This window comes from Dama dama, chromosome 14 (assembly GCF_033118175.1).
Source record: "Dama dama isolate Ldn47 chromosome 14, ASM3311817v1, whole genome shotgun sequence".
NCBI classification, from domain to species: Eukaryota; Metazoa; Chordata; class Mammalia; order Artiodactyla; family Cervidae; genus Dama; species Dama dama.
The window spans coordinates 31285147-31304252 of NC_083694.1; the positions used below are offsets into that span (position 1 = coordinate 31285147).

The following is a 19106-nucleotide window of genomic DNA, read 5'->3' on the forward strand; positions in this document are numbered from 1 at the left end:
TAAAGCAATAACGGCATTAAAATGTGTCAATATTTGGGAAAATACATTGAGAAATAAACTATAATATGAGATGAGTATGCATTTTAACAAAATTATCTGTGTATATATTGATGAAAAACAAATTGATTTATTACATCACGCATATCCATATTGAGTTACTTAGCCTTAAACCAATGATTACTGATGTCTATATAGACCTCTAGTGTTTCTTAAACGTGTACCTTCGCCACTTACGACCATTAAACATTTCAGTTCTTGGTTCACAAGTTTGCGATGCCCATAGCACAGACATTGTGATACCATAGTGTAAAGTATAAATTTAAGGACCGAAAGAATAAGAAGTTGTAGTATTAGAATCTTGATTTTAAAGAACAGGTCTGAAAGGAATGAGAGGTAGAGAATTTTTTTATGTTAAACATACCTTTATGTTGTAAATAAATGTATGTCTTTTAGTATTATTGAGAAGACCAAACTTACACTATCTCTGGGGAAAAAATTACCCTTAATTGATTTATTTAGAAATATAAGTTTTATCAAATACTTAATAATTAAAGTAATAAAATTTGCCTATTTACAAGTCTGTCTCAGCAACTTAACCCTTAAGTTCTTTGAGGACATTGTTTGTATCTAACCCTCTTTGTATTTGCAGCACCTAGCAAAGGGCCTGATGATAATAAACAAATGCTTGCTGAATGACCATTATGTGGATCTTTACTATCTCAAAACAAAAACATTTTTCTACTCCAGACTTCTTTCTGAGATTTACAGACTAGGAAAAATTTTTCAAAGAAAAGATTTACATAATTAGTAAACTAAAATCTTTGTACCTTTGTGACATCCATTTCCCGGGAAGCAAGCTGGTTTTGAATTTCCTCGAGTTGATGAACAGCTGAAATTTTCTCTCTTGTAACCTTTTCCACCTCAGCCTCCAGTTGGGCAATATTCTGAGATAGGGTCAACATCTATAACAGGAAATAAAAGTCCTAAATGATAATGTTATTTGACAAAATAAATATTTAAAACATCTTAAGTTAACAGTTTCAGCATGGCCACTCGACTCTCTAAGTCATTTCTCTGTGGATGGGGTATCTCCATGACTCTGCATTCTCAATTCATCAATCTCTCTTCACTATCACCTCATATAATTACTTATTTTTCCTAAACTTTTAAGATTTACTCTCTTAGCAACTTTCAAATATACAATGCAGTATTGTTAATTAGAGTCACCATGTTTTTTATTTTTAAAAGATATGTAAGTATGTATTTATTTGGCTGTACCAGGTCTTAGTTGCAGCATGCTGCATCTTTAGTTGTATCTTTAGTTGGATCAGGTCTATTTACCTGATCAGGGATGGAACCCTGGCCGCCTGTGTTGGGAACACCAGAGTCTTAGCCACTGAATTACCAGGGAAGTCCCAGCATGCTTTTTAAATATTAAAAATAAAATCGATCAGCAGACATTTTTTGAGAACCTTCCATATGCTACACTAAGTCTTTAATACCAGAGTTTATGAATTTCTAAGCACTTTAGAAAGACATGTCTAATATCTGAAAAATTCAATAAGAATATAAGATAGTATTTTTTAAAAACACTAAGTATATTAGTAATTTTGTATTAAGGCAGATACAAGAATAAAGGTGCTGAATTTATCCTCCAAGTTAAAATATATTTAAAATTTATTGATATATTCTTTATCAACTAAAATTATTTACATGCATAGTGCTTAAGACATCACATTTTTTGCTGTCTGTTTCCTCATTAGACTAGAAGTTCCTCAAGAGCATATTCTTTAAGAGGCATATGATTAATGTTTGATGAATGAATGAATTGTTAGAATAAATGGGTTTTCTGAGGGACTCTATGATAGCAGGTGCTTAGTTTTTCTTCTAAGGGTTAGAAATGCTTTCTAGATCTTAGATTTAACCTTCATAGTTTTTGGTTTGCAATTACATTTTAACTTCTGCTCCGGTGAGTCAAACTTTCCCAGGCAATTAGCTTCTCATTTGTATTAGTACTTTTAAAGTGATGAAGAAATGCTACCGTGCCCCGAGATCAAAACACAGCTATTCATTTTTAATCAGCTAAAACAAAAACTGATAACAAATTTGACATAATATTTAAAATCTACCATAATATTTAAAATCTACACTAACATGGGTGTGAATTCAGTTTTACAACAGAAATCAGTAACTAAAGTTTGTAGTAAAAATCAAGATTGCCTTTGGCAACTAACTAAAATTGAAAATAGCAAAATAATCAGCCCAGGTAGCTATTTTCTAATTTAGACAGTAGAGGTATTATTTAACTTGTCTAGGGATTGTGGAGAATTATACATTTAATATATGATTGTTTACATGTCCTTCTTATCATCAAGAAATTGGCTACAAATCTAAATTGCATGTAAAATTTCTTTTACTAATACCAGGCTATGAATTATCCTTATGCAGATTACAATCTGAAAGAAAAATTAAAGGTCAAAAGAAGTTAAATGTAACAAATCAAAAATACTAACTAAATTCCTTAATTTAAAAATTCAAGTGCATGAGTAAGCATATTATGAATATGTAATTATAGCTTTTCTGGAAACTTACAATAACAAAAAACTTTAATTACCAGCTACTAAAAAATTCATGTATTATTTATGTGAATCTTATGGCAAATGTATTAATATTGTGTGGTTTTTTTGAAGTAAATGTGCAGACATTTATTTTGCTAATGGTAAATTCTGCATCAGTTTCTACAGCATGTGACAAATTGTGCACTTTCCATGTGATTCCCTCCCTCTGCCACCCATCACTTCATTCCTCTACCCACTACCTGTCTGCTCCCTTCTGTCACCCACTTCTCGGCGCCTCCCCTCCTGTTGACACACCTTCTTTTTCCCCATGCCCACCATCTGGAAGTCAACATTACACTGCAGGAACTTCTCCATCCACATCTGTTGCAGAGGCAGAAGTAACACAGACAGCTGCAACACTGTTGGAGGGCCAGGGTGTTGACATCAGGTAAGTCCTTTAAACTTTGACAGGGGCAAGCAACAGACAAGGACACCCAGGATGGGAGAGCCTGATAGAAATTTCTACAATAAAGACTCCCTGGTGTATTGAACGTAGTATAAAATGGCATTCCTCATAAAAAAAAGGTACAAGAAGTAGGGATTCTAGCAATTGGCTATTATCAAGAAACCAACTGAGAAAAATTCACAAACCACAGGGGGCATTCAATAAATAGAAGACTGAATAACTGATTGAACTAACATACTTAGTGTCTTAGTGCAACCAAAGACCATTACTGATGCCAACAGGCAAACTCACAGCACGAACTGTTCATGGAGGAATGATTCAAAATCTGTCTAGGTGGAAGGCATCTGCTCTTCTAGAACTTCCCACATAAATGAAATTTTTAAAGAAGTAAGAAGAAAGGGAAGAAGAAAAATAATAAAAAGAGAGAAAGAATGTACAAGTCTCAGTAGCAAGCCCATCACAAGGAAAGCAGAGACACGTGTTCCAACACTAACCATTAGAACTTAAAATGTGATTGTTGAGACTTCCTACTAAAGTAACTTCTGGTGCTAGGCAGTGTGATAATATCCTCTTTTAATCCCCTTGGAAAAGGAATGTATTGGATTAACTTTCTGGTGAAAAAAATGAAAACCAAGAATTTTCCTGGATTCATTCAAGCTAATAAATAAAAAAATAAAGCTGGACTTTATATTAAAATGTGTCAGCTTTTACTAACACAAAGGTCCAAGAAAGCTACCCAATAGAGCTAACTCTTTCACTAGAGTAAGACTAATAGCCACAAACTAAAATTTGTTTAATGTCCACCCTAAGCCAGGTAGTTTGTTAGGTACTTCAAAGCATTATTTTATTTAATCCTATCAATTCTTAAAGTAGGTCAAATCTGTCATTTACTACTCTGAAATTTGGAGAGGTTAAATGAATTGTTCAAGGTCACAAAAAGGTAAAACTGGATTCAACACTAAACCCTTTTACTTCAAAGATTCTGCCATTTCCTGTGAAACTACTGGCTTCACTGCTAGGATCACTTTCAACTCTTTATTCATACATCTTTATTTTGGGCAGGATCTTGAGATTAAGTGTCAAAGGTTTAATGGGGACAAAAAAAAATTCAGAAATGCACTGCATTTCTGTTGCCACTTTTTTAAATAAAATAATTATCAATTTAAGAAAATTATACATAAAAGCACCTGGAATATTGCCTGGCACATTTCAGACTTCATTTCTTCTTATCAGGAATTCTCATCAACATATTTTTTACATAGTAAAAGTACTCAGCAAGGCAAAAGTTGCCACTAAACAACGCAGGAAAAAAGTCTCTTAAGCATAATTAGTGGCTGATCTTTGCTCTTGATGCCATTGTCTCTCTCACACAAGCTCAGGTCACAACTTTACCTTCCTCCACAACTTACTCATGTTCGAGTATCTCTCCCTCATACTGCATTTCTGCTGCTGCTCCTGCTAAGTCGCTTCAGTCGTGTCCAACTCTGTGCAACCCCACAGATGGCAGCCCACCAGGCTCCCCCGTCCCTGGGATTCTCCAGGCAAGAACACTGGAGTGGCTTGCCATTTCCTTCTCCATTTATAAATCCTGCCTTTTTTTTTTTCTGAAGCTCAGTTAAAATGCCATCTTCTCCACAAAGTTTTCCATGATCTCTTGCAGACAGAAATCTGTTCTGATTCTCTGAACTCTTAGCATTTTAGTTATACCTTTCCAGGGGAGGGAAATGGCAACCCACTCCAGTGTTTTTCTTGCCTGGGAAATCCCATGGACAGAGAAGCCTGGAGGGCTACTGTCCATAGGGTCACAAAGAGTTGGACACAATTGGGCAGACATGCATGCATGCCTTTCCAATGGCCTAGGACCTTCTTTCTTCCATTTGTATTCCCCTTGTATTCATTCAATAAATATATATCGAGCACATTGAGAGGAATGTGCCAAGCAATTAGGATGTTAACAAACCATACATGCAGGAGAATCATAGTAAATTAGGGGAGATAATTCAATAAGATTTTGCAATAAATTGAGTTTAGAAGCCTATAGGAGGGGCTCCCAAAAATTCATCACTGGGAGACTATGAAAAGATATGGTGTCAAGAACTCTAAACCATCAGTTAGAGAGGCTAGAGGAAGATTCCTCTAGGCAATGGTGGGTGAGGGGTGCAGGGATGGGAGAGGAGGGGCAAGGCCTTGCAAAATCCTGAAATGAAAAATTGGTATGGCAGATTGGCATGTTTGACATTTGAGAAAGTGCAAGTAGGTCAGTATGGTGGTAATATAAGAAAGAAAAGAGAAGGGAGATGAGACTGAAGAACCAAAGAAAGGGGGAAAAAAACGTACAATCTTTATGTAACAGTGAAAGAGCTTAAAAAGATGCCACAGAAAAAGAAAACTACAGGCCAATACCACTGACGAACATAGATGCAAACATCTTTAACAAAATTCTAGCAAACATAATCCAACAACATATTAAAAAGATCATACATCATGACCAAGTGGGCTTTATCCCAGGGATGCAAGGATTCTTTAATATCTGCAAATCAATGTGATACACCACATTAACAAATTGAAAGATTAAAGCCATATGATTATCTCAATAGATGCAGAGAAAGCCTTTGACAAAATTCAACATTCATTTATGATAAAAACCCTCCAGAAAGCAGGAATAAAAGGAACATAGCTCAACATAATAAAAGCCATATATGATAAACCACAGCAAACATTATCCTCAATACTGAAAAATTGAGAGCATTTCTCCTAAAATCAAGAACAGGACAAGGATGCCCACTCTCACCACTACTATTCAATATAGTTTTGGAGGTTTTAGCCACAGCAATCTGAGAAGAATAATAAATAAAAGGAATCCAGATTGGAAAGGAAGAAGTAAAACTCTCACTGTTTGCAGCTAACATGATCCTCTACATAGAAAACCCTAAAGACTCCACCAGAAAATTACTAGAGCTAATCAATGAATATAGTAAAGTTTCAGGTTATAAAACTAACACATAGAAATCCCTTGCTTTCCTACACACTAACAATGAGAAAACAGAAAGAGAAATTAAGGAAACAATTCCATTAACCATTGCAACCGAAAAGAATAAAATACTTAGGAATATATCTACCTAAAGAAAGAAAAGACCTATATATAGAAAACTATAAAACACTACACTTGACCTTAGCCAATAGGCCAAGAAGCAATGGTGAAAGAAATCAAAGATGACACAAATAGATGAAGAAATGTACCATGTTCATGGATTGGAAGAATCAATATAGTGAAAATGAGTATACTATCCAAAGCAATCTATAGATTCAATGAAATCCCTATCAAGCTACCAGTGGTATTTTTCAGAGAACTAGAAGAAATAATTTCACAATTTGTATGGAAATACAAAAAAACCTCGAATAGCCAAAGCAATCTTGAGAAAGAAGAATGGAACTGCAGGAATAAACCTGCTGACTTCAGGCTATTCTACAAAGCTATAGTCATCAAGGAACTATGGTACTGGCACAAAGACAGAAATATAGATCAATGGAACAAAATAGAAAGTCCAGAGATAAATTCATGCACCCATGGACACCTTATCTTTGACAAAGGAGGCAAGAACATACAATGGAGAATAGACCATCTCTTTAACAAGTGGTGCTGGGAAAACTGGTCAACCACTTATAAAAGAATGAAACTAGAACACTTTCTAACACTATACACAAAAATAAACTCAAAATGGATTAAAGATCTAAACATAAGACCAGAAACTATAAAACTCCTGGAGGAAAACATAGGCAAAACACTCTCTGATATAAATCATAGCAGGATCCTCTATGACCCATCTCTCAGAGTAGTGGAAATAAAAGCAAAAATAAACAAATGGGACCTAATTAAACTTAAAAGCTTTTGCACAACGAAGGAAACTATAAGCAAGGTGAAAAGACAACCTTCAGAATGGGAGAAAATAATAGCAAATGAAGCAGCTGAATTAACTAATTAAAATAATCAATCAATCAATTAATTAATTAAAAGAATTAATCTCAAAAACATACAAGCAGCTCCTGCAGCTCAATTCCAGAAAAATAAATGACCCAATCAAAATATGGGTCAAAGAACTAAACAGACATTTCTCCAAAGAAGACACACACAGGGCTAACAAACACATGAAAAGATGCTCAATATCACTCGTTATCAGAGAAACGCAAATCAAAACCACAATGAGGTACCATCTCATGCCAGTCAGAATGGCTGCTATCCAAAAGTCTACAAACAATAAATGCTGGAGAGGGTGTGGAGAAAAGGGAATCCTCTTACACTATTGGTGGGAATGCAAATTAGTACAGCCACTATGGAGAACAGTGTGGAGATTCCTTTAAAAAATGAAAATAGAACTGCCATACGACCCAGCAATCCCACTGCTGGGCATACACACCGAGGAAACCAGAACTGAAAGAGACACGTGTACCCCAATGATCATCGTAGTACTGTTTACAATAGCCAGGACATGGAAGCAACCTAGATGCCCATCAGCAGATGAATGGATAAGGAAGCTGTGGTACATATACACCATGGAATATTACTCAGCCGTTAAAAAGAATTCATTTGAACCAGTCCTAATGAGATGGATGAAGCTGGAGCCCCTTATACAGAGTGAAGTAAGCAAGGTGCTTTCTGGTTGTGTCTCTTTCATTACCTCAAAGGCACCTTAAACTCAGACTAACCCAAAAGGCACACATCATCACTTTCCCAAATCAAAAATATCGATTCAGAGAAATAAAAGAAAGAGAAACTTTTAAAGAGAATAAGAATGAAAAAATATTCATTAAAAATAACATAAGGAGGTCTTCAGTGAACATAGCAATGGTAATTTCATTGACTATGGGCACAGAAGCTGAAATGCAGTGGACTGATGAGTGGTGAGAAAAAGACAATGCATGCTCAGTAGTGTTCGACTCTTTGCATCCCCCTGGACTGTAGTCTACCAGGATCCTCTGTCCATGGAATTTTCCAAGCAAAAATACTGGAGTGGGTTGCCATTTTCTACTCCAGGAGATCTTCCTGACCCAGGGGTCGAACTTGCATCTCCTGTGTCTCCTGCACTAGCAGGTGGGTTCTTTACCACTAAGCCATAGAGGAAGCCCCCAAAAAACAATATGTATGGACAAATCTTTCAAGAAATTTGACTATTAAAGGAAAGAGTAAGGAGGGATATGGAATTACTAAGGTGGTTTCCAGCCTTGGCTGCACACTGGAATCACCTGGACAATTTTTTAAAATACTGACACCTGGATCCTACCCTCAGCTATTCTCCCATAGTTCATTTGGGATTCAGACTGGGTGAATGAGAGTTTTGGAACTTCTATGCAGCCAAGATTGAGAATGACTGGATTAGAAGAAAGAGACTATTTTCCTGATGATAAGGAAAAGGCTATAGTGAAGTAAAGGCTGAAAATTCAGAAAAGAGTGGGGAACAAATGGAAATAAGTCCCTGACGTGGTTGAGGGGCATGGGGTCCAGAGCAAGAGGAAAGGATGAAGTCACTCTCATCTGACAGGGTTGCGGTGCAGGTGAAATTTTACTTTAGGCACAAGTGAGGGGAAAAATAAATAAGTTGAAGTGGTTACCATCTAATGGCGTCAACTTTCTTTGTTAGGTAAGTAGAGGCTCTCTGTTGAGAATTAGGGGAAAGGTAGTATTGTAGAGAACCTGAGAATTAAAGTGATTTGAAATAGTCCATAAAAAATGGGGCTTAGATACCATCATTTCCCATCTGAACTACTGTAATTACTTCCCACTTGGTCTAAGAGGTTTATTCTGGTCCCCCTTCAAATCTATGGACAGATGATTTTTCTCAAATATAAATGGCATCATGACACTGCCCAGTTTAAAGCCATTCAATGGTTTGTTGTTGTTGTTATTGAATTGCTAAGTCATGTTTGACACTTTGCGACTTCATGGCTGCAGCATGCCAGGTTTCCTTGTCCTTCACTATCTCCCAAAGTTTACTCAAGCTCATGTCCATTGAGTTGGTGATGCCATCCAACCATCTCATCCTCTGTCCCCCACTTCTCCCCCTGCCCTCAATCTTTCCCAGCACTGGAGTCTCTTCCAATGAGTCAGCTCTTTGCATCAGGTAGCCAGAGAATTGGAGCTTCAGCTTTAGCATCAGTCCTTCCAATGAATATTCAGGGTTGATTTCCTTTAGAATTGACTGGTTTGATCTCCTTTCTGCCCACAGGCCTCTTGAGAGAGTCTTCTTCAGCATCACAATTTGGAAGCATCAATTCTTCAATGGTTTACTATCACTTTTTGGATAACATTTAAAATCTTTCGCATGGATTTTAAGACCATTCATGATTTGGTCCCTGCATATTTCTCCAAACTCATCTTCCATTACTCTGTCTCTTACTGCCTATGCTCCAGTCACCTAAACTCTCTCTAAATTCCCAAAATGGATTATGCTTTCTAGCTTCTGAGCCTTGGGAGTATTGTTTTTCTGGGTCTGAAACTTCCCCTCAACTCTTCCCCTGACCACTCCTACTCAACTCCTTTGAGTCTCACTTGTAAAATCTCATGCTTAGGAAAACCTTTCATGACTGTGTAGACTAAGTCATATTTGTCTGTTATGCATTTTCATATAACTCTATACTGTATCTTCATGCTTTTATCACAGTGGTAACAACACATTTGTGGAAGTATGTGCTTAATGTCTACCTCTCCCATTAGTCTATAAACTCCATGGGGGGAGTGCATTGGTCCTGTGATGACGACATTCCCAGGACCTCCAGTTAGTATCTGTTGAATCCCTGAATGAACAAGAGAGAGAGGAATGTATAGGAGGGCTGCTAGAAAGCACCAAAAGAACCATGGACACCAAAGACCATAAGGGTATGGTGGTGTCATCCACAAGATTGCAGCATTTTTCTTCACCAGCTGAGATCATCAATCCAAGTCATAGAAGGTAGACAGTTAGACTTGAAGAAGGAATTCATAGGGCCTGGACTCCATCTTAGGCCTGTTCATGCTGATCGTGTTCAGCCACCTCTCCAATGGACCCTGAACTCTGTGTTTAGTGTCTATGGAAACGACAACAGAAGGATAAGTCTCCCTCCAGACAGGGGAATCTTGAAGATCATATCCAGGTTACTCATCGCCTAAGAGAACAGACACTAATCACCCCTTCCTCCAGACAGGCCATAAATTTTGTGTATCTATTGGAGTGTAACCTCATGCTTATTGATTATTGGCTAATTGTTTAACTGTCTGAGTGATGGGGTTATTGGGATTGTATTTACCCTTCCTTAGTTAATGTAACTCTCAAGGAATTTGGGGTGGTGGGTTCAGACACGTGCACATGGGGTATAAAAGATTTTCACAAATGCTGGTTGGGGTCCTTGGCTAAGAGGAGACTCTGCCTTGGGCCCGCCGGTGTAATAAACTGCACTTCACTATCTGCATTGTCCTTCTGAGTGAGTTTGTTTCTCAGAATGCGTGGCTACAACATTTGGTGCATGGGCCGGGAAACTTCTCACTTTGAGGAGATGGGTCTCATTTGAGGCCACCCAGAGGCTTTGTGGCTTAAATCTCCTAGAGGGGGGAAGGCACTTTGCCCCTCTGGAAGAATTCAGCCTTTCAACGCCCGGTTTCTTCGCTTTGGCAGGTAGTGAATGGCAGCAAGGGAACTGAGTGCTCAGGTGAGGAGAAACCCACCTGGTAGGGTGGAAGAGGGGGACTGATCACCCCCCTGGGAGGGACCAAAAGGGAGACGCATAGGAAACTGGTTTAGGTTGGCGACAATAGCTGCTTGGCACTCATGTTGACGGCCGTGCCAGGGATAAAGAAAGGGAACTTAGGGTTTAAGAAAGCCAGTCAGGAGGTGTGTCCACGCTGTCTTAGGAAACGTGCTGTGTGCTCGTATTCTGCCCTCCCCCAGGAGGTACCCATCTGCTGTGTGACCCATCATCTCCCCTACCAGTGTAAACAGGTAGATTGGCTTCTTGGGAAGGCCCTGGGACGTGGGAATCCAGAGGTAAGAAAATGGGAGGAAACGAATCTAAAACTAAGGCCACTGTATTGGAGAATATGATTAAGAATTTTAAGAAAGGATTTGATGGAGACTATGGGAGGAAAATGACACCCGGCCAGCTCCACACCCTTTGTGAAGTTGAATGGCCTTCAATGGGGGTTGGCTGGCCACCGGAGGGAACTATGGACTTAAATCTCATAAAGGCAGTCTATGTTATAGTTATGGGAAAGCCTGGACACCCCGATCAGTTCCCGTACATAGACTCTTGGCTGGGAATAGCCCAAGAACCCCCCAAATGGGCCAGTTTTTTTGCCCATGGTGGGGGAGGAAAAATCTTGATGGCCCAAAAGGTAACCAAGGATGAGAACGAAATTTTACAGGACCCTGAAGGAGATGAACTTCCCCCACCGCTGTATTGGATGATGGTTCCGCCAGCTAGTAACACCATGGCCACCAGAGGCCCAACCGGAGGAACCAGCCCGAGACTGGTAAGCCTCCTGGATTCCTCAATGGTCCCGACAGCTCCACAGGTTGTAGAGCCACCCTCCCGGCAGGCTCCAGCCTTAACTGGAGGGACAATGAGCCCACAGGACTCTACCAACCTGGATGCTGCCACTACGTTCCCTAAACTCTACCCTCCACTCCCAGTAAGTACTCCGGGACAAGGGGGAGGAACCACTGAAATTAAACAAAGGCTCGGCTCTGCCAAAGAGCCAGAGGAAAGAATACCCTTGCAGATGCCTCTTAGAGAAGTGCAGCAACCTCCAATGATAGGGGAAGACATTAATTATTACCAAGCTCCTGTAGCCTATTACTATCAGCCCTTTTCATCAACCAACATACTGAACTGGCAAAAACACACTCCCTCTTACTCGGTGGAACCCCAGGGCATGACTAGACTAATAGAAACTATTTTCCGCACCCATCGACCAACCTGGGGCGATATAATGCAATTACTAGCATCCCTCTTCACTACAGAAGAAAGATATAGGCTCAACACTGAAATGAGGAAGTAGTTACAGGAGATGGTTCCTGAGGGCACTGCTAACCCAGAGAGGTGGATAGAGCAAGACTTTCCCACTGACAGACCTAATTGGGACTACAATACAGAGGAGGGAAAAATCCAATTAGACAGATACCAGAGAGCGATTATACAAGGACTTAAAAGCAGAGCCCGAGGGCTGACGGACATGTCAAAATCAGCCGGAATAGTTCAGAAGGAGAACGAGTCACCTTCTGAATTTTACGAGAGACTTTGTGAGGCCTACAGACTCTATACACCCATAGATCCAGAAGCTACGGGCTCCCAAATCGTTATCAATTCGTCGTTTATCTCACAAGCATTTCCTGACGTAAAACGAAATCTTCAAAAGACCGAGGGAGTTCTATCCATGTCTAGTTCTCAGCTGATTGAAATAGCAGATAAGGTGTTCCAGAATAGGGACACGGAAAAAGAAAAGAAATACGAGAAAAGGTATAAAGACGAGCAGAGGAGAACAGACTAGAGGTTTGCAATGTTGGCTGCTGTGCTTGGAAAGTCTTCCAAAGACTTTTCCACCGCCAAAGGAAAGAAACTCCCCTAGCCTCGAGGTCAGGACAGCCCTCCAACCGGTCCCAACGGAGGCCTTGGGCTCCATTATAGCCAAATCAATGTGCCCGATGCCGTGGGTTCGGTCATTAGAAGAATGAGTGCCCAGAAGGAAGAAGGGAGAATAAATCCCTCCCAGTTGCAGAACTCACTAACACAGAGACTGAATAGGGATGCCAGGTCTCAAAGACATCAGGTCGCCGAGAGCCCATGGTAACTTTAAAAATTGGGGACCAAGACATTGACTTTATGGTGGACACCAGAGCAGAATTGTCCGGGTAACTAAGCCTGTGGCGCCACTGTCTAAAAGGACCGCCGCCGTAACTGGGGTTTTGGGAGAAGAAATGGTTAAGTCATTTTGCCAGCCCAGGAAATGTCAGATGGGGGTCACCAAGGGACTCATGAGTTCCTCTATATCCCTGAGTGCCTAGTACCCCTGCTAGGGAGGGACTTACTCTCCAAGCTGGGAGCACAAGTGACTTTCTCTTCTGAAGAGAGGCCCACTTTTCCGGTGAGCACAACAACCTACTTACTCTCCCTTTCTGTGTCCCCTCAAGATGAATGGAGGTTACATGAGCCCCCTGGAGATAGATAAGACAAGGCAACAGAGTTGGAGAAAAGGCTAACTCAGCTATTCCCTGAGGTCTGGGCTGAAGATAACCCCCCTGGGCTAGCCAGACACCAAGCCCCTATAATAACAGAACTCAAACCAGGCGCCACCCCGGTGAGAAAGCGTCAATACCCAATACCCATAGAAGCCTGGATCGGGATTCTGCCTCACATCAATAGGCTAAAGCAGGCAGGCATCCTGGTGGAATGTCAATCAGCCCGGAAAATACCAATCTTGCTGATAAAGTAGGAAGGAGGACAAGACTATAGGCCTGTACAGGATCTCAGATTGGTCAAACAGGCCACTGTAACTCTGCACCTGACTGTCCCAAACCCCTATACCTTGCTTAGCCTCCTCCCACCTAAGACAAGGATCTATACTTGCTTGGACCTCAAAGATGCCTTTTTTTGTATACGCCTAGCACCTGCGTCAAAACCCATCTTTGCCTTTCAATGGGAGGACCCCATCGGAGGCAATAAGCAGCAGCTCACCTGGACCCGCCTCCCGCAAAGGTTCAAAAACGCCCCAACCATCTTTGGAGAAGCCTTGGCCTCGGACCTGGAACCTTTCCAGCCTGAGAGGTATGGATGTTGGCTCCTGCAATATGTGGACGACCTACTGCTGGCTGCTGAGACCTGGGAAGAATGCTGGGAAGGGACCCAAGCACTCCTCCAATTGCTGGCAGAGGTGGGATACCGAGTGTCGAGGAAAAAAGCACAAATCTGCAAGGAGGAGGTAAGGTATTTGGGATTTGTCTTAAGGGAAGGCACAAGGTTGCTAGACCAATCTAGAAAAGAAGTAATTCTGAGGCTCCCCACGCCTAAGACTCGGCGGCAAGTCAGGGAGTTCCTAGGGGCCACGGGATTCTGCAGGATTTGGATTCCAAATAGCCCAGCCCCTATGTGAGCTCCTGACAGAGCCTGAAGAGAATCCAGTAAATTGGATTGAGAAACAGCAGAAAGCCTTTGAGGAGCTAAGACTAGCAATCACCTCTGCCCCCACCTTGGGATTGCCAGACCTCACCAAACCATTCACCTTATATGTGCCCGAGAAAGATAAAACAGCCATGGGGGTTTTGACTCAAACCTTGGGAACGTGGGACAGGCCAATAGCTTATCTTTCAAAGCGACTTGATAATGTTGCCACCGGGTGGCCTAGCTGTCTGCGGGCAGTGGCTGCGGTCGCCTTACTGGTACGTGAAGCCACAGCTGACTTTCGGCCAGGATCTAATCATAAAGATCCTACAAGAAGTTAACACCCTCCTTCAAGGAGACCCCCACAAATGGCTGTCAAATTCCCGGATTATTCAATACCAGGGACTGCTATGTGAAAACCCCAACCTCCGTATCAAGCCTTGCCAGGGTTTAAAACTGGCAACGCTTCTCGCAATGGGAGAAGGAGGACCTACTCATGATTGCAAGGAAGTCTTAGAGGAGGTCTATGCTAGCTGTCCAGACCTCCGAGACAGGCCAATTTCAAATCCTGACTGGACTCTGTATATTTATGGCACCAGCCTGGTAAAGCTAGGACAGAGACTGTCAAGCTATGCTGTAGTCACAGAGACAACTGTTATTGAGGCTGGCCCCTTACCACAGCACTGGTCAGCCCAATGAGCTGAGTTATGGGCCTTAGCCCAGGCACTGCAGTTGTCAAAGGGCAAAAGAGTGAACATCTACACCAACTCCCGGTATGCTTTTGCTACACTCCACGTACATGGGGAGCTATACCGGAAGAGAGGCCTTCTAACAGCCAATGGAAAGGACATTAAGAATGAGGAGATCCTGACTCTGCTAGATGCTGTCTGGAGTCCCACAGAGGTAGCAGTCATGCATTGCCATGGGCACCAGAAGGAAGACATCCCACAGGCTCGAGGAAATAGGCTGGCTGATGAGACCGCCAGACAGGCAGCAGAGGGCAGAAAGGAATCCCGGGAAATCCCCATGAGAACATTTGTGCTAGCTGAGCTACCTGAGCTGGCCCTAGACTCCTCAACATACACCAAGGCTCAAAACCAGCTAGCTGAAGCGGAGGGAGCCACCGAAACAGAGAAAGGATGGTGGGAGCTACCAGGTGGCAGGCTACTAGTGCCCAAAGAGATGGCTCCCTCTCTGGTGAGCCAAGCTCATTGTATGACTCACCTAGGACATGACAAACCGGAGGACTTGATCCAAAGGTATTTTCTGGTTCCTCACCTCTCTTCTCTATGTAGAACGGAATCCCAAAATTGCAACGCCTGCTCTCAGATTAATGCTGCTCCAGGGTGCAGATCAAAACCCCCAGGTATCCAACTAAAAGGTACCCTTCCCTTTGAGCATCTGGAAGTGGATCTCTTCACTGAGATGAAACCACATTGCCATTTTCATTACCTGTTGGTCTTAGTATGTACATTCACGGGATGGGTGGAGGCCTTCCCCACCCGAACTGAAAGAGTGTCAGAAGTGGCTCAGAGCCTGCTTAGGGAAACAGTTCCTCGATTTGGATTCCCCACCAGCATAGGATCAGATAATGGCCCAGCCTTCATATCGGATCTGATACAACAAGTAAGTAAGGCCATGAATATAAAATGGAAGTTACACACTGCCTACCAGCCTCAGAGCTCCGGAATGGTAGAACAAACTAACCGGACACTAAAGGAGACACTTTCTAAATGGATTATAGAGACTGACTGTTCCAGGGTGGATTTACTTCCCATGGCCTTGCTCAAACTCAGGATGACCCCACGGTCCCACGGCTACTCTCCCTACGAAATTGTGTATGGGAGGCCTCTTCCCATAATAAGACAGGTAACAACTGATATACTTCAGGTAAGAGGAGACTGGATATCACAGCAGATGGAACAACTAGGTAAGGTAATTAATCAAGTAACTAGGTTTGTGCAAGAAAGAATATCGTTCCCCTTGGGGGAGCAAATGCATGAGTTATACCAGGGGACCAGGTATGGGTGAAAGACTGGAAACGTGACACATTAGCCCCCCGATGGAAAGGTCCATATACTGTTGTTTTAACCACCCCTACTGCAGTTAAAGTTGCAGGCATTGCCCCTGGGATCCATCACAACAGAGCGAAGAAGGCACACCACGCTGACCAGGAAGATGCCGAGTGGACCACCCAGAAGGACCCCACCGGCCCAAGGGAAACCAAGATCATTATGAAGAGGAAGAAGAAAGCGAGGTCCCGGACGAGCCCTCTCTAGTATGGAGCTGGGTAAACGACTCCTAGTACTCGGCTTCACCAACGCAATTCTGAACCTGACCACTGTTCCTGCAGAGGACAACGTCTTCATCTCATGGGCACATTCTTACTCGGACTTCCACAACTCCTCCAACTGTTGGGTATATGGCGCTATGCCCCTGTCAGTAATGGAAGGACTCCCATGGTGGGTATCGCCACTATGTTATGGGGACTTTATACCATTGTGCTCTTTCTTGGAACAACAGAAAGGAACTTTCCTTTCTCTCACCAATCATAACCTTTCTTTGCTCTCCTGGTGTAAGAAAAAGCCATCAATGGGCTGGGGACATAGGGTTACATTTAACATGAACACTAGTCTTACGGAGGTAACAAGGGCTTATACCTCATATATGAAAAATAAAAAGGAGAGTGGCTCCCTTACAAAAGAGGGACAGGCCTCCCAGTACCTTGAGCAATACTACCAGGTCTGGGATGAATATTTCTGGATGATTCCTGAGAAAGGACAGTTGATTATTCCCGCTACTATTTGCTGGGGACAAAAAGAACACAAAGTTGGATTTGGAGACCACCCCTTAGACCCAAAAGAATTAAAACATATGGGTTATTTGTCCCCTGAACAATGTAAACAAATCTTTGAAGTTACCTATCACCCCAATCGGTCTGTTCAGTGGCCCAGTTCTGACTGGAAATATAATCCCCGAATCCGCTGGGTAGCCCCCAATGGGACCCAGTGGCTCTGTGGGCTTAATTTATGGCCATGGTTACCAGTTGGCTGGGTGCGGCGTTGCACATTAGGATTTGCTTTTGCCCATGGCAGTATTAAGCCTAGCCTACACCAACCTCCAGTAAACCTGCCCTATCTGCATGCAAGATGGACACGATCTGTGTTCCAATGGTATGACTATCTTGCTGCCTTGTTTGTACCCTCTATAGGGACAACGGATATCATGGTTAAGGTAGAGGCCTTAACTAATTTCACTAAACAGGCCCTCTTAGACAGTACAAAAGCCATTCAAGCCTTGAACGAAGAACAAATTCAGATGAGGAAGGCAGTAATTCAAAATAGGACGGCATTAGACATATTCACAGCAGCCCAGGGGGGGACTTGCGCCCTAATTAAAGCCGAATGTTGTGTATACATCCCTGACCTATCTGGAAATGTACCTACTGCCTTGGAGGATATGCAAAATCAAGTGAAAGCCATGTCTAATGAAAATATTCCCTTTTGGACTTAGGTCCTATCCTGGGTAAAGGGAGACTGGTGGAAAACTATTGCTACTGTTGTCATAACTGTTCTAATCATACTGCTTTGTGGGCCCTGCCTCTTACAAGGGCCTCTTACAAGGCCCTGCCTTGTGAATTTTGTAACCCAGAGGTTGATAGTGTTCTCTCATGTGGGTAGCGGGAGGGCTAGGGTACAATATATCACAATAAATGATGCTCGTTACAGAAACTAGGAGCATCAAGAGGGGGTAATGAAGAAGGAATTCATAGGGCCTGGACTCCATCTTAGGCCTGTTCATACTGATCATGCTTGGCCACCTCTCCAATGGACTCTGAACTCTGTTTAGTGTCTATGGAGATGACAACAGAAGGATAAGTCTCCCTCCGGACAGGGGAATCTTGAAGATCATATCCAGGTTACTCATCGCCTAAGAGAACAGACACTAATCACCCCTTCCTCCAGACAGGCCATAAATTTTTCTGTATCTATTGGAGTGTAACCTCATGCTTATTGATTATTGGCTAATTGTTTAACTGTCTGAGCACATGGCACGTGAGTGATGGGGTTATTTGGATTGTATTTACCCTTCCTTAGTTTATGTAACTCTCAAGGAATTTGGGGTGGTGGGTTCAGACACGTGCACATGGGGTATAAAAGATTTTCACAAATGCTGGTTGGGGTCCTTGGCTAAGAGGAGACTCTGCCTTGGGCCCGCCGGTGTAATAAACTGCACTTCACTATCTGCATTGTCCTTCTGAGTGAGTTTGTTTCCCAGAACGTGTGGCTACAATAGACTGACCTGTAAGTTAAGTTTTGACAGGCACAATTTTTTTAAAAAAGGATAAGAAAACAAGGGAGTTTACATTGCCTCACATACCTGTATGACTTAAAACTCACTGGGCAGAATTTGTGATTTTTCTTTTTATATAGCTTCAGGCTTACACATTGCTGTGCATACAGCAGATAATCAGTAGATATTTGCTGAATGAGTTAATTTTCAAATCTTGGAATATTATAAGACAGCACTTACAGTACAAGGTGTGAGACTGCTTTGAACAAACAGAACATGTAACCATTGTTTGGGTTACTTCAAGGACCACATCTTGCTCAGTTTTGCTCTACTATAGCAATTAATAGCAATTTTAAAACTAGATTCCACTGAACTCTATATTCCAGTTTGTTACTGTTTTTCAAACACTGCCCATCTCATATTATCTGTTCCTTTTGCCTCTAATTTCCCTCTTCCACTTATTTATCATGTAATTTGTTCAGTTCAGTTCATTTCAGTCACTCAATCGTGTCTGACTCTTTGCAACCCCGTGGACTACAGCACACCAGGCTTCCCTGTCCGTTGCCAACTCCCGGAGCATGCTCAAATTCATGTCCATCAACTCGGTGATGCTATCCGACCATCTCATTTTTTTTTGTAATTTGTCATAACCTATTTTATACAAAGCA

The 19106-nt window shown here is 41.9% G+C and overlaps 1 protein-coding gene across 10 annotated transcripts in view; it reads right to left on the reverse strand.

The window, feature by feature from the left end:
* Positions 1-19106, reverse strand: part of SDCCAG8 (SHH signaling and ciliogenesis regulator SDCCAG8) — a 245892-nt gene that overhangs the window by 156714 nt on the left and 70072 nt on the right. For all 10 annotated transcript variants that reach the window (XM_061160253.1, XM_061160254.1, XM_061160249.1 and 7 more), the window contains one exon: positions 828-962. In XM_061160253.1, coding sequence (XP_061016236.1) covers positions 828-962 — 135 coding nt within the window. The remainder of the gene's footprint in view (positions 1-827; positions 963-19106) is intronic.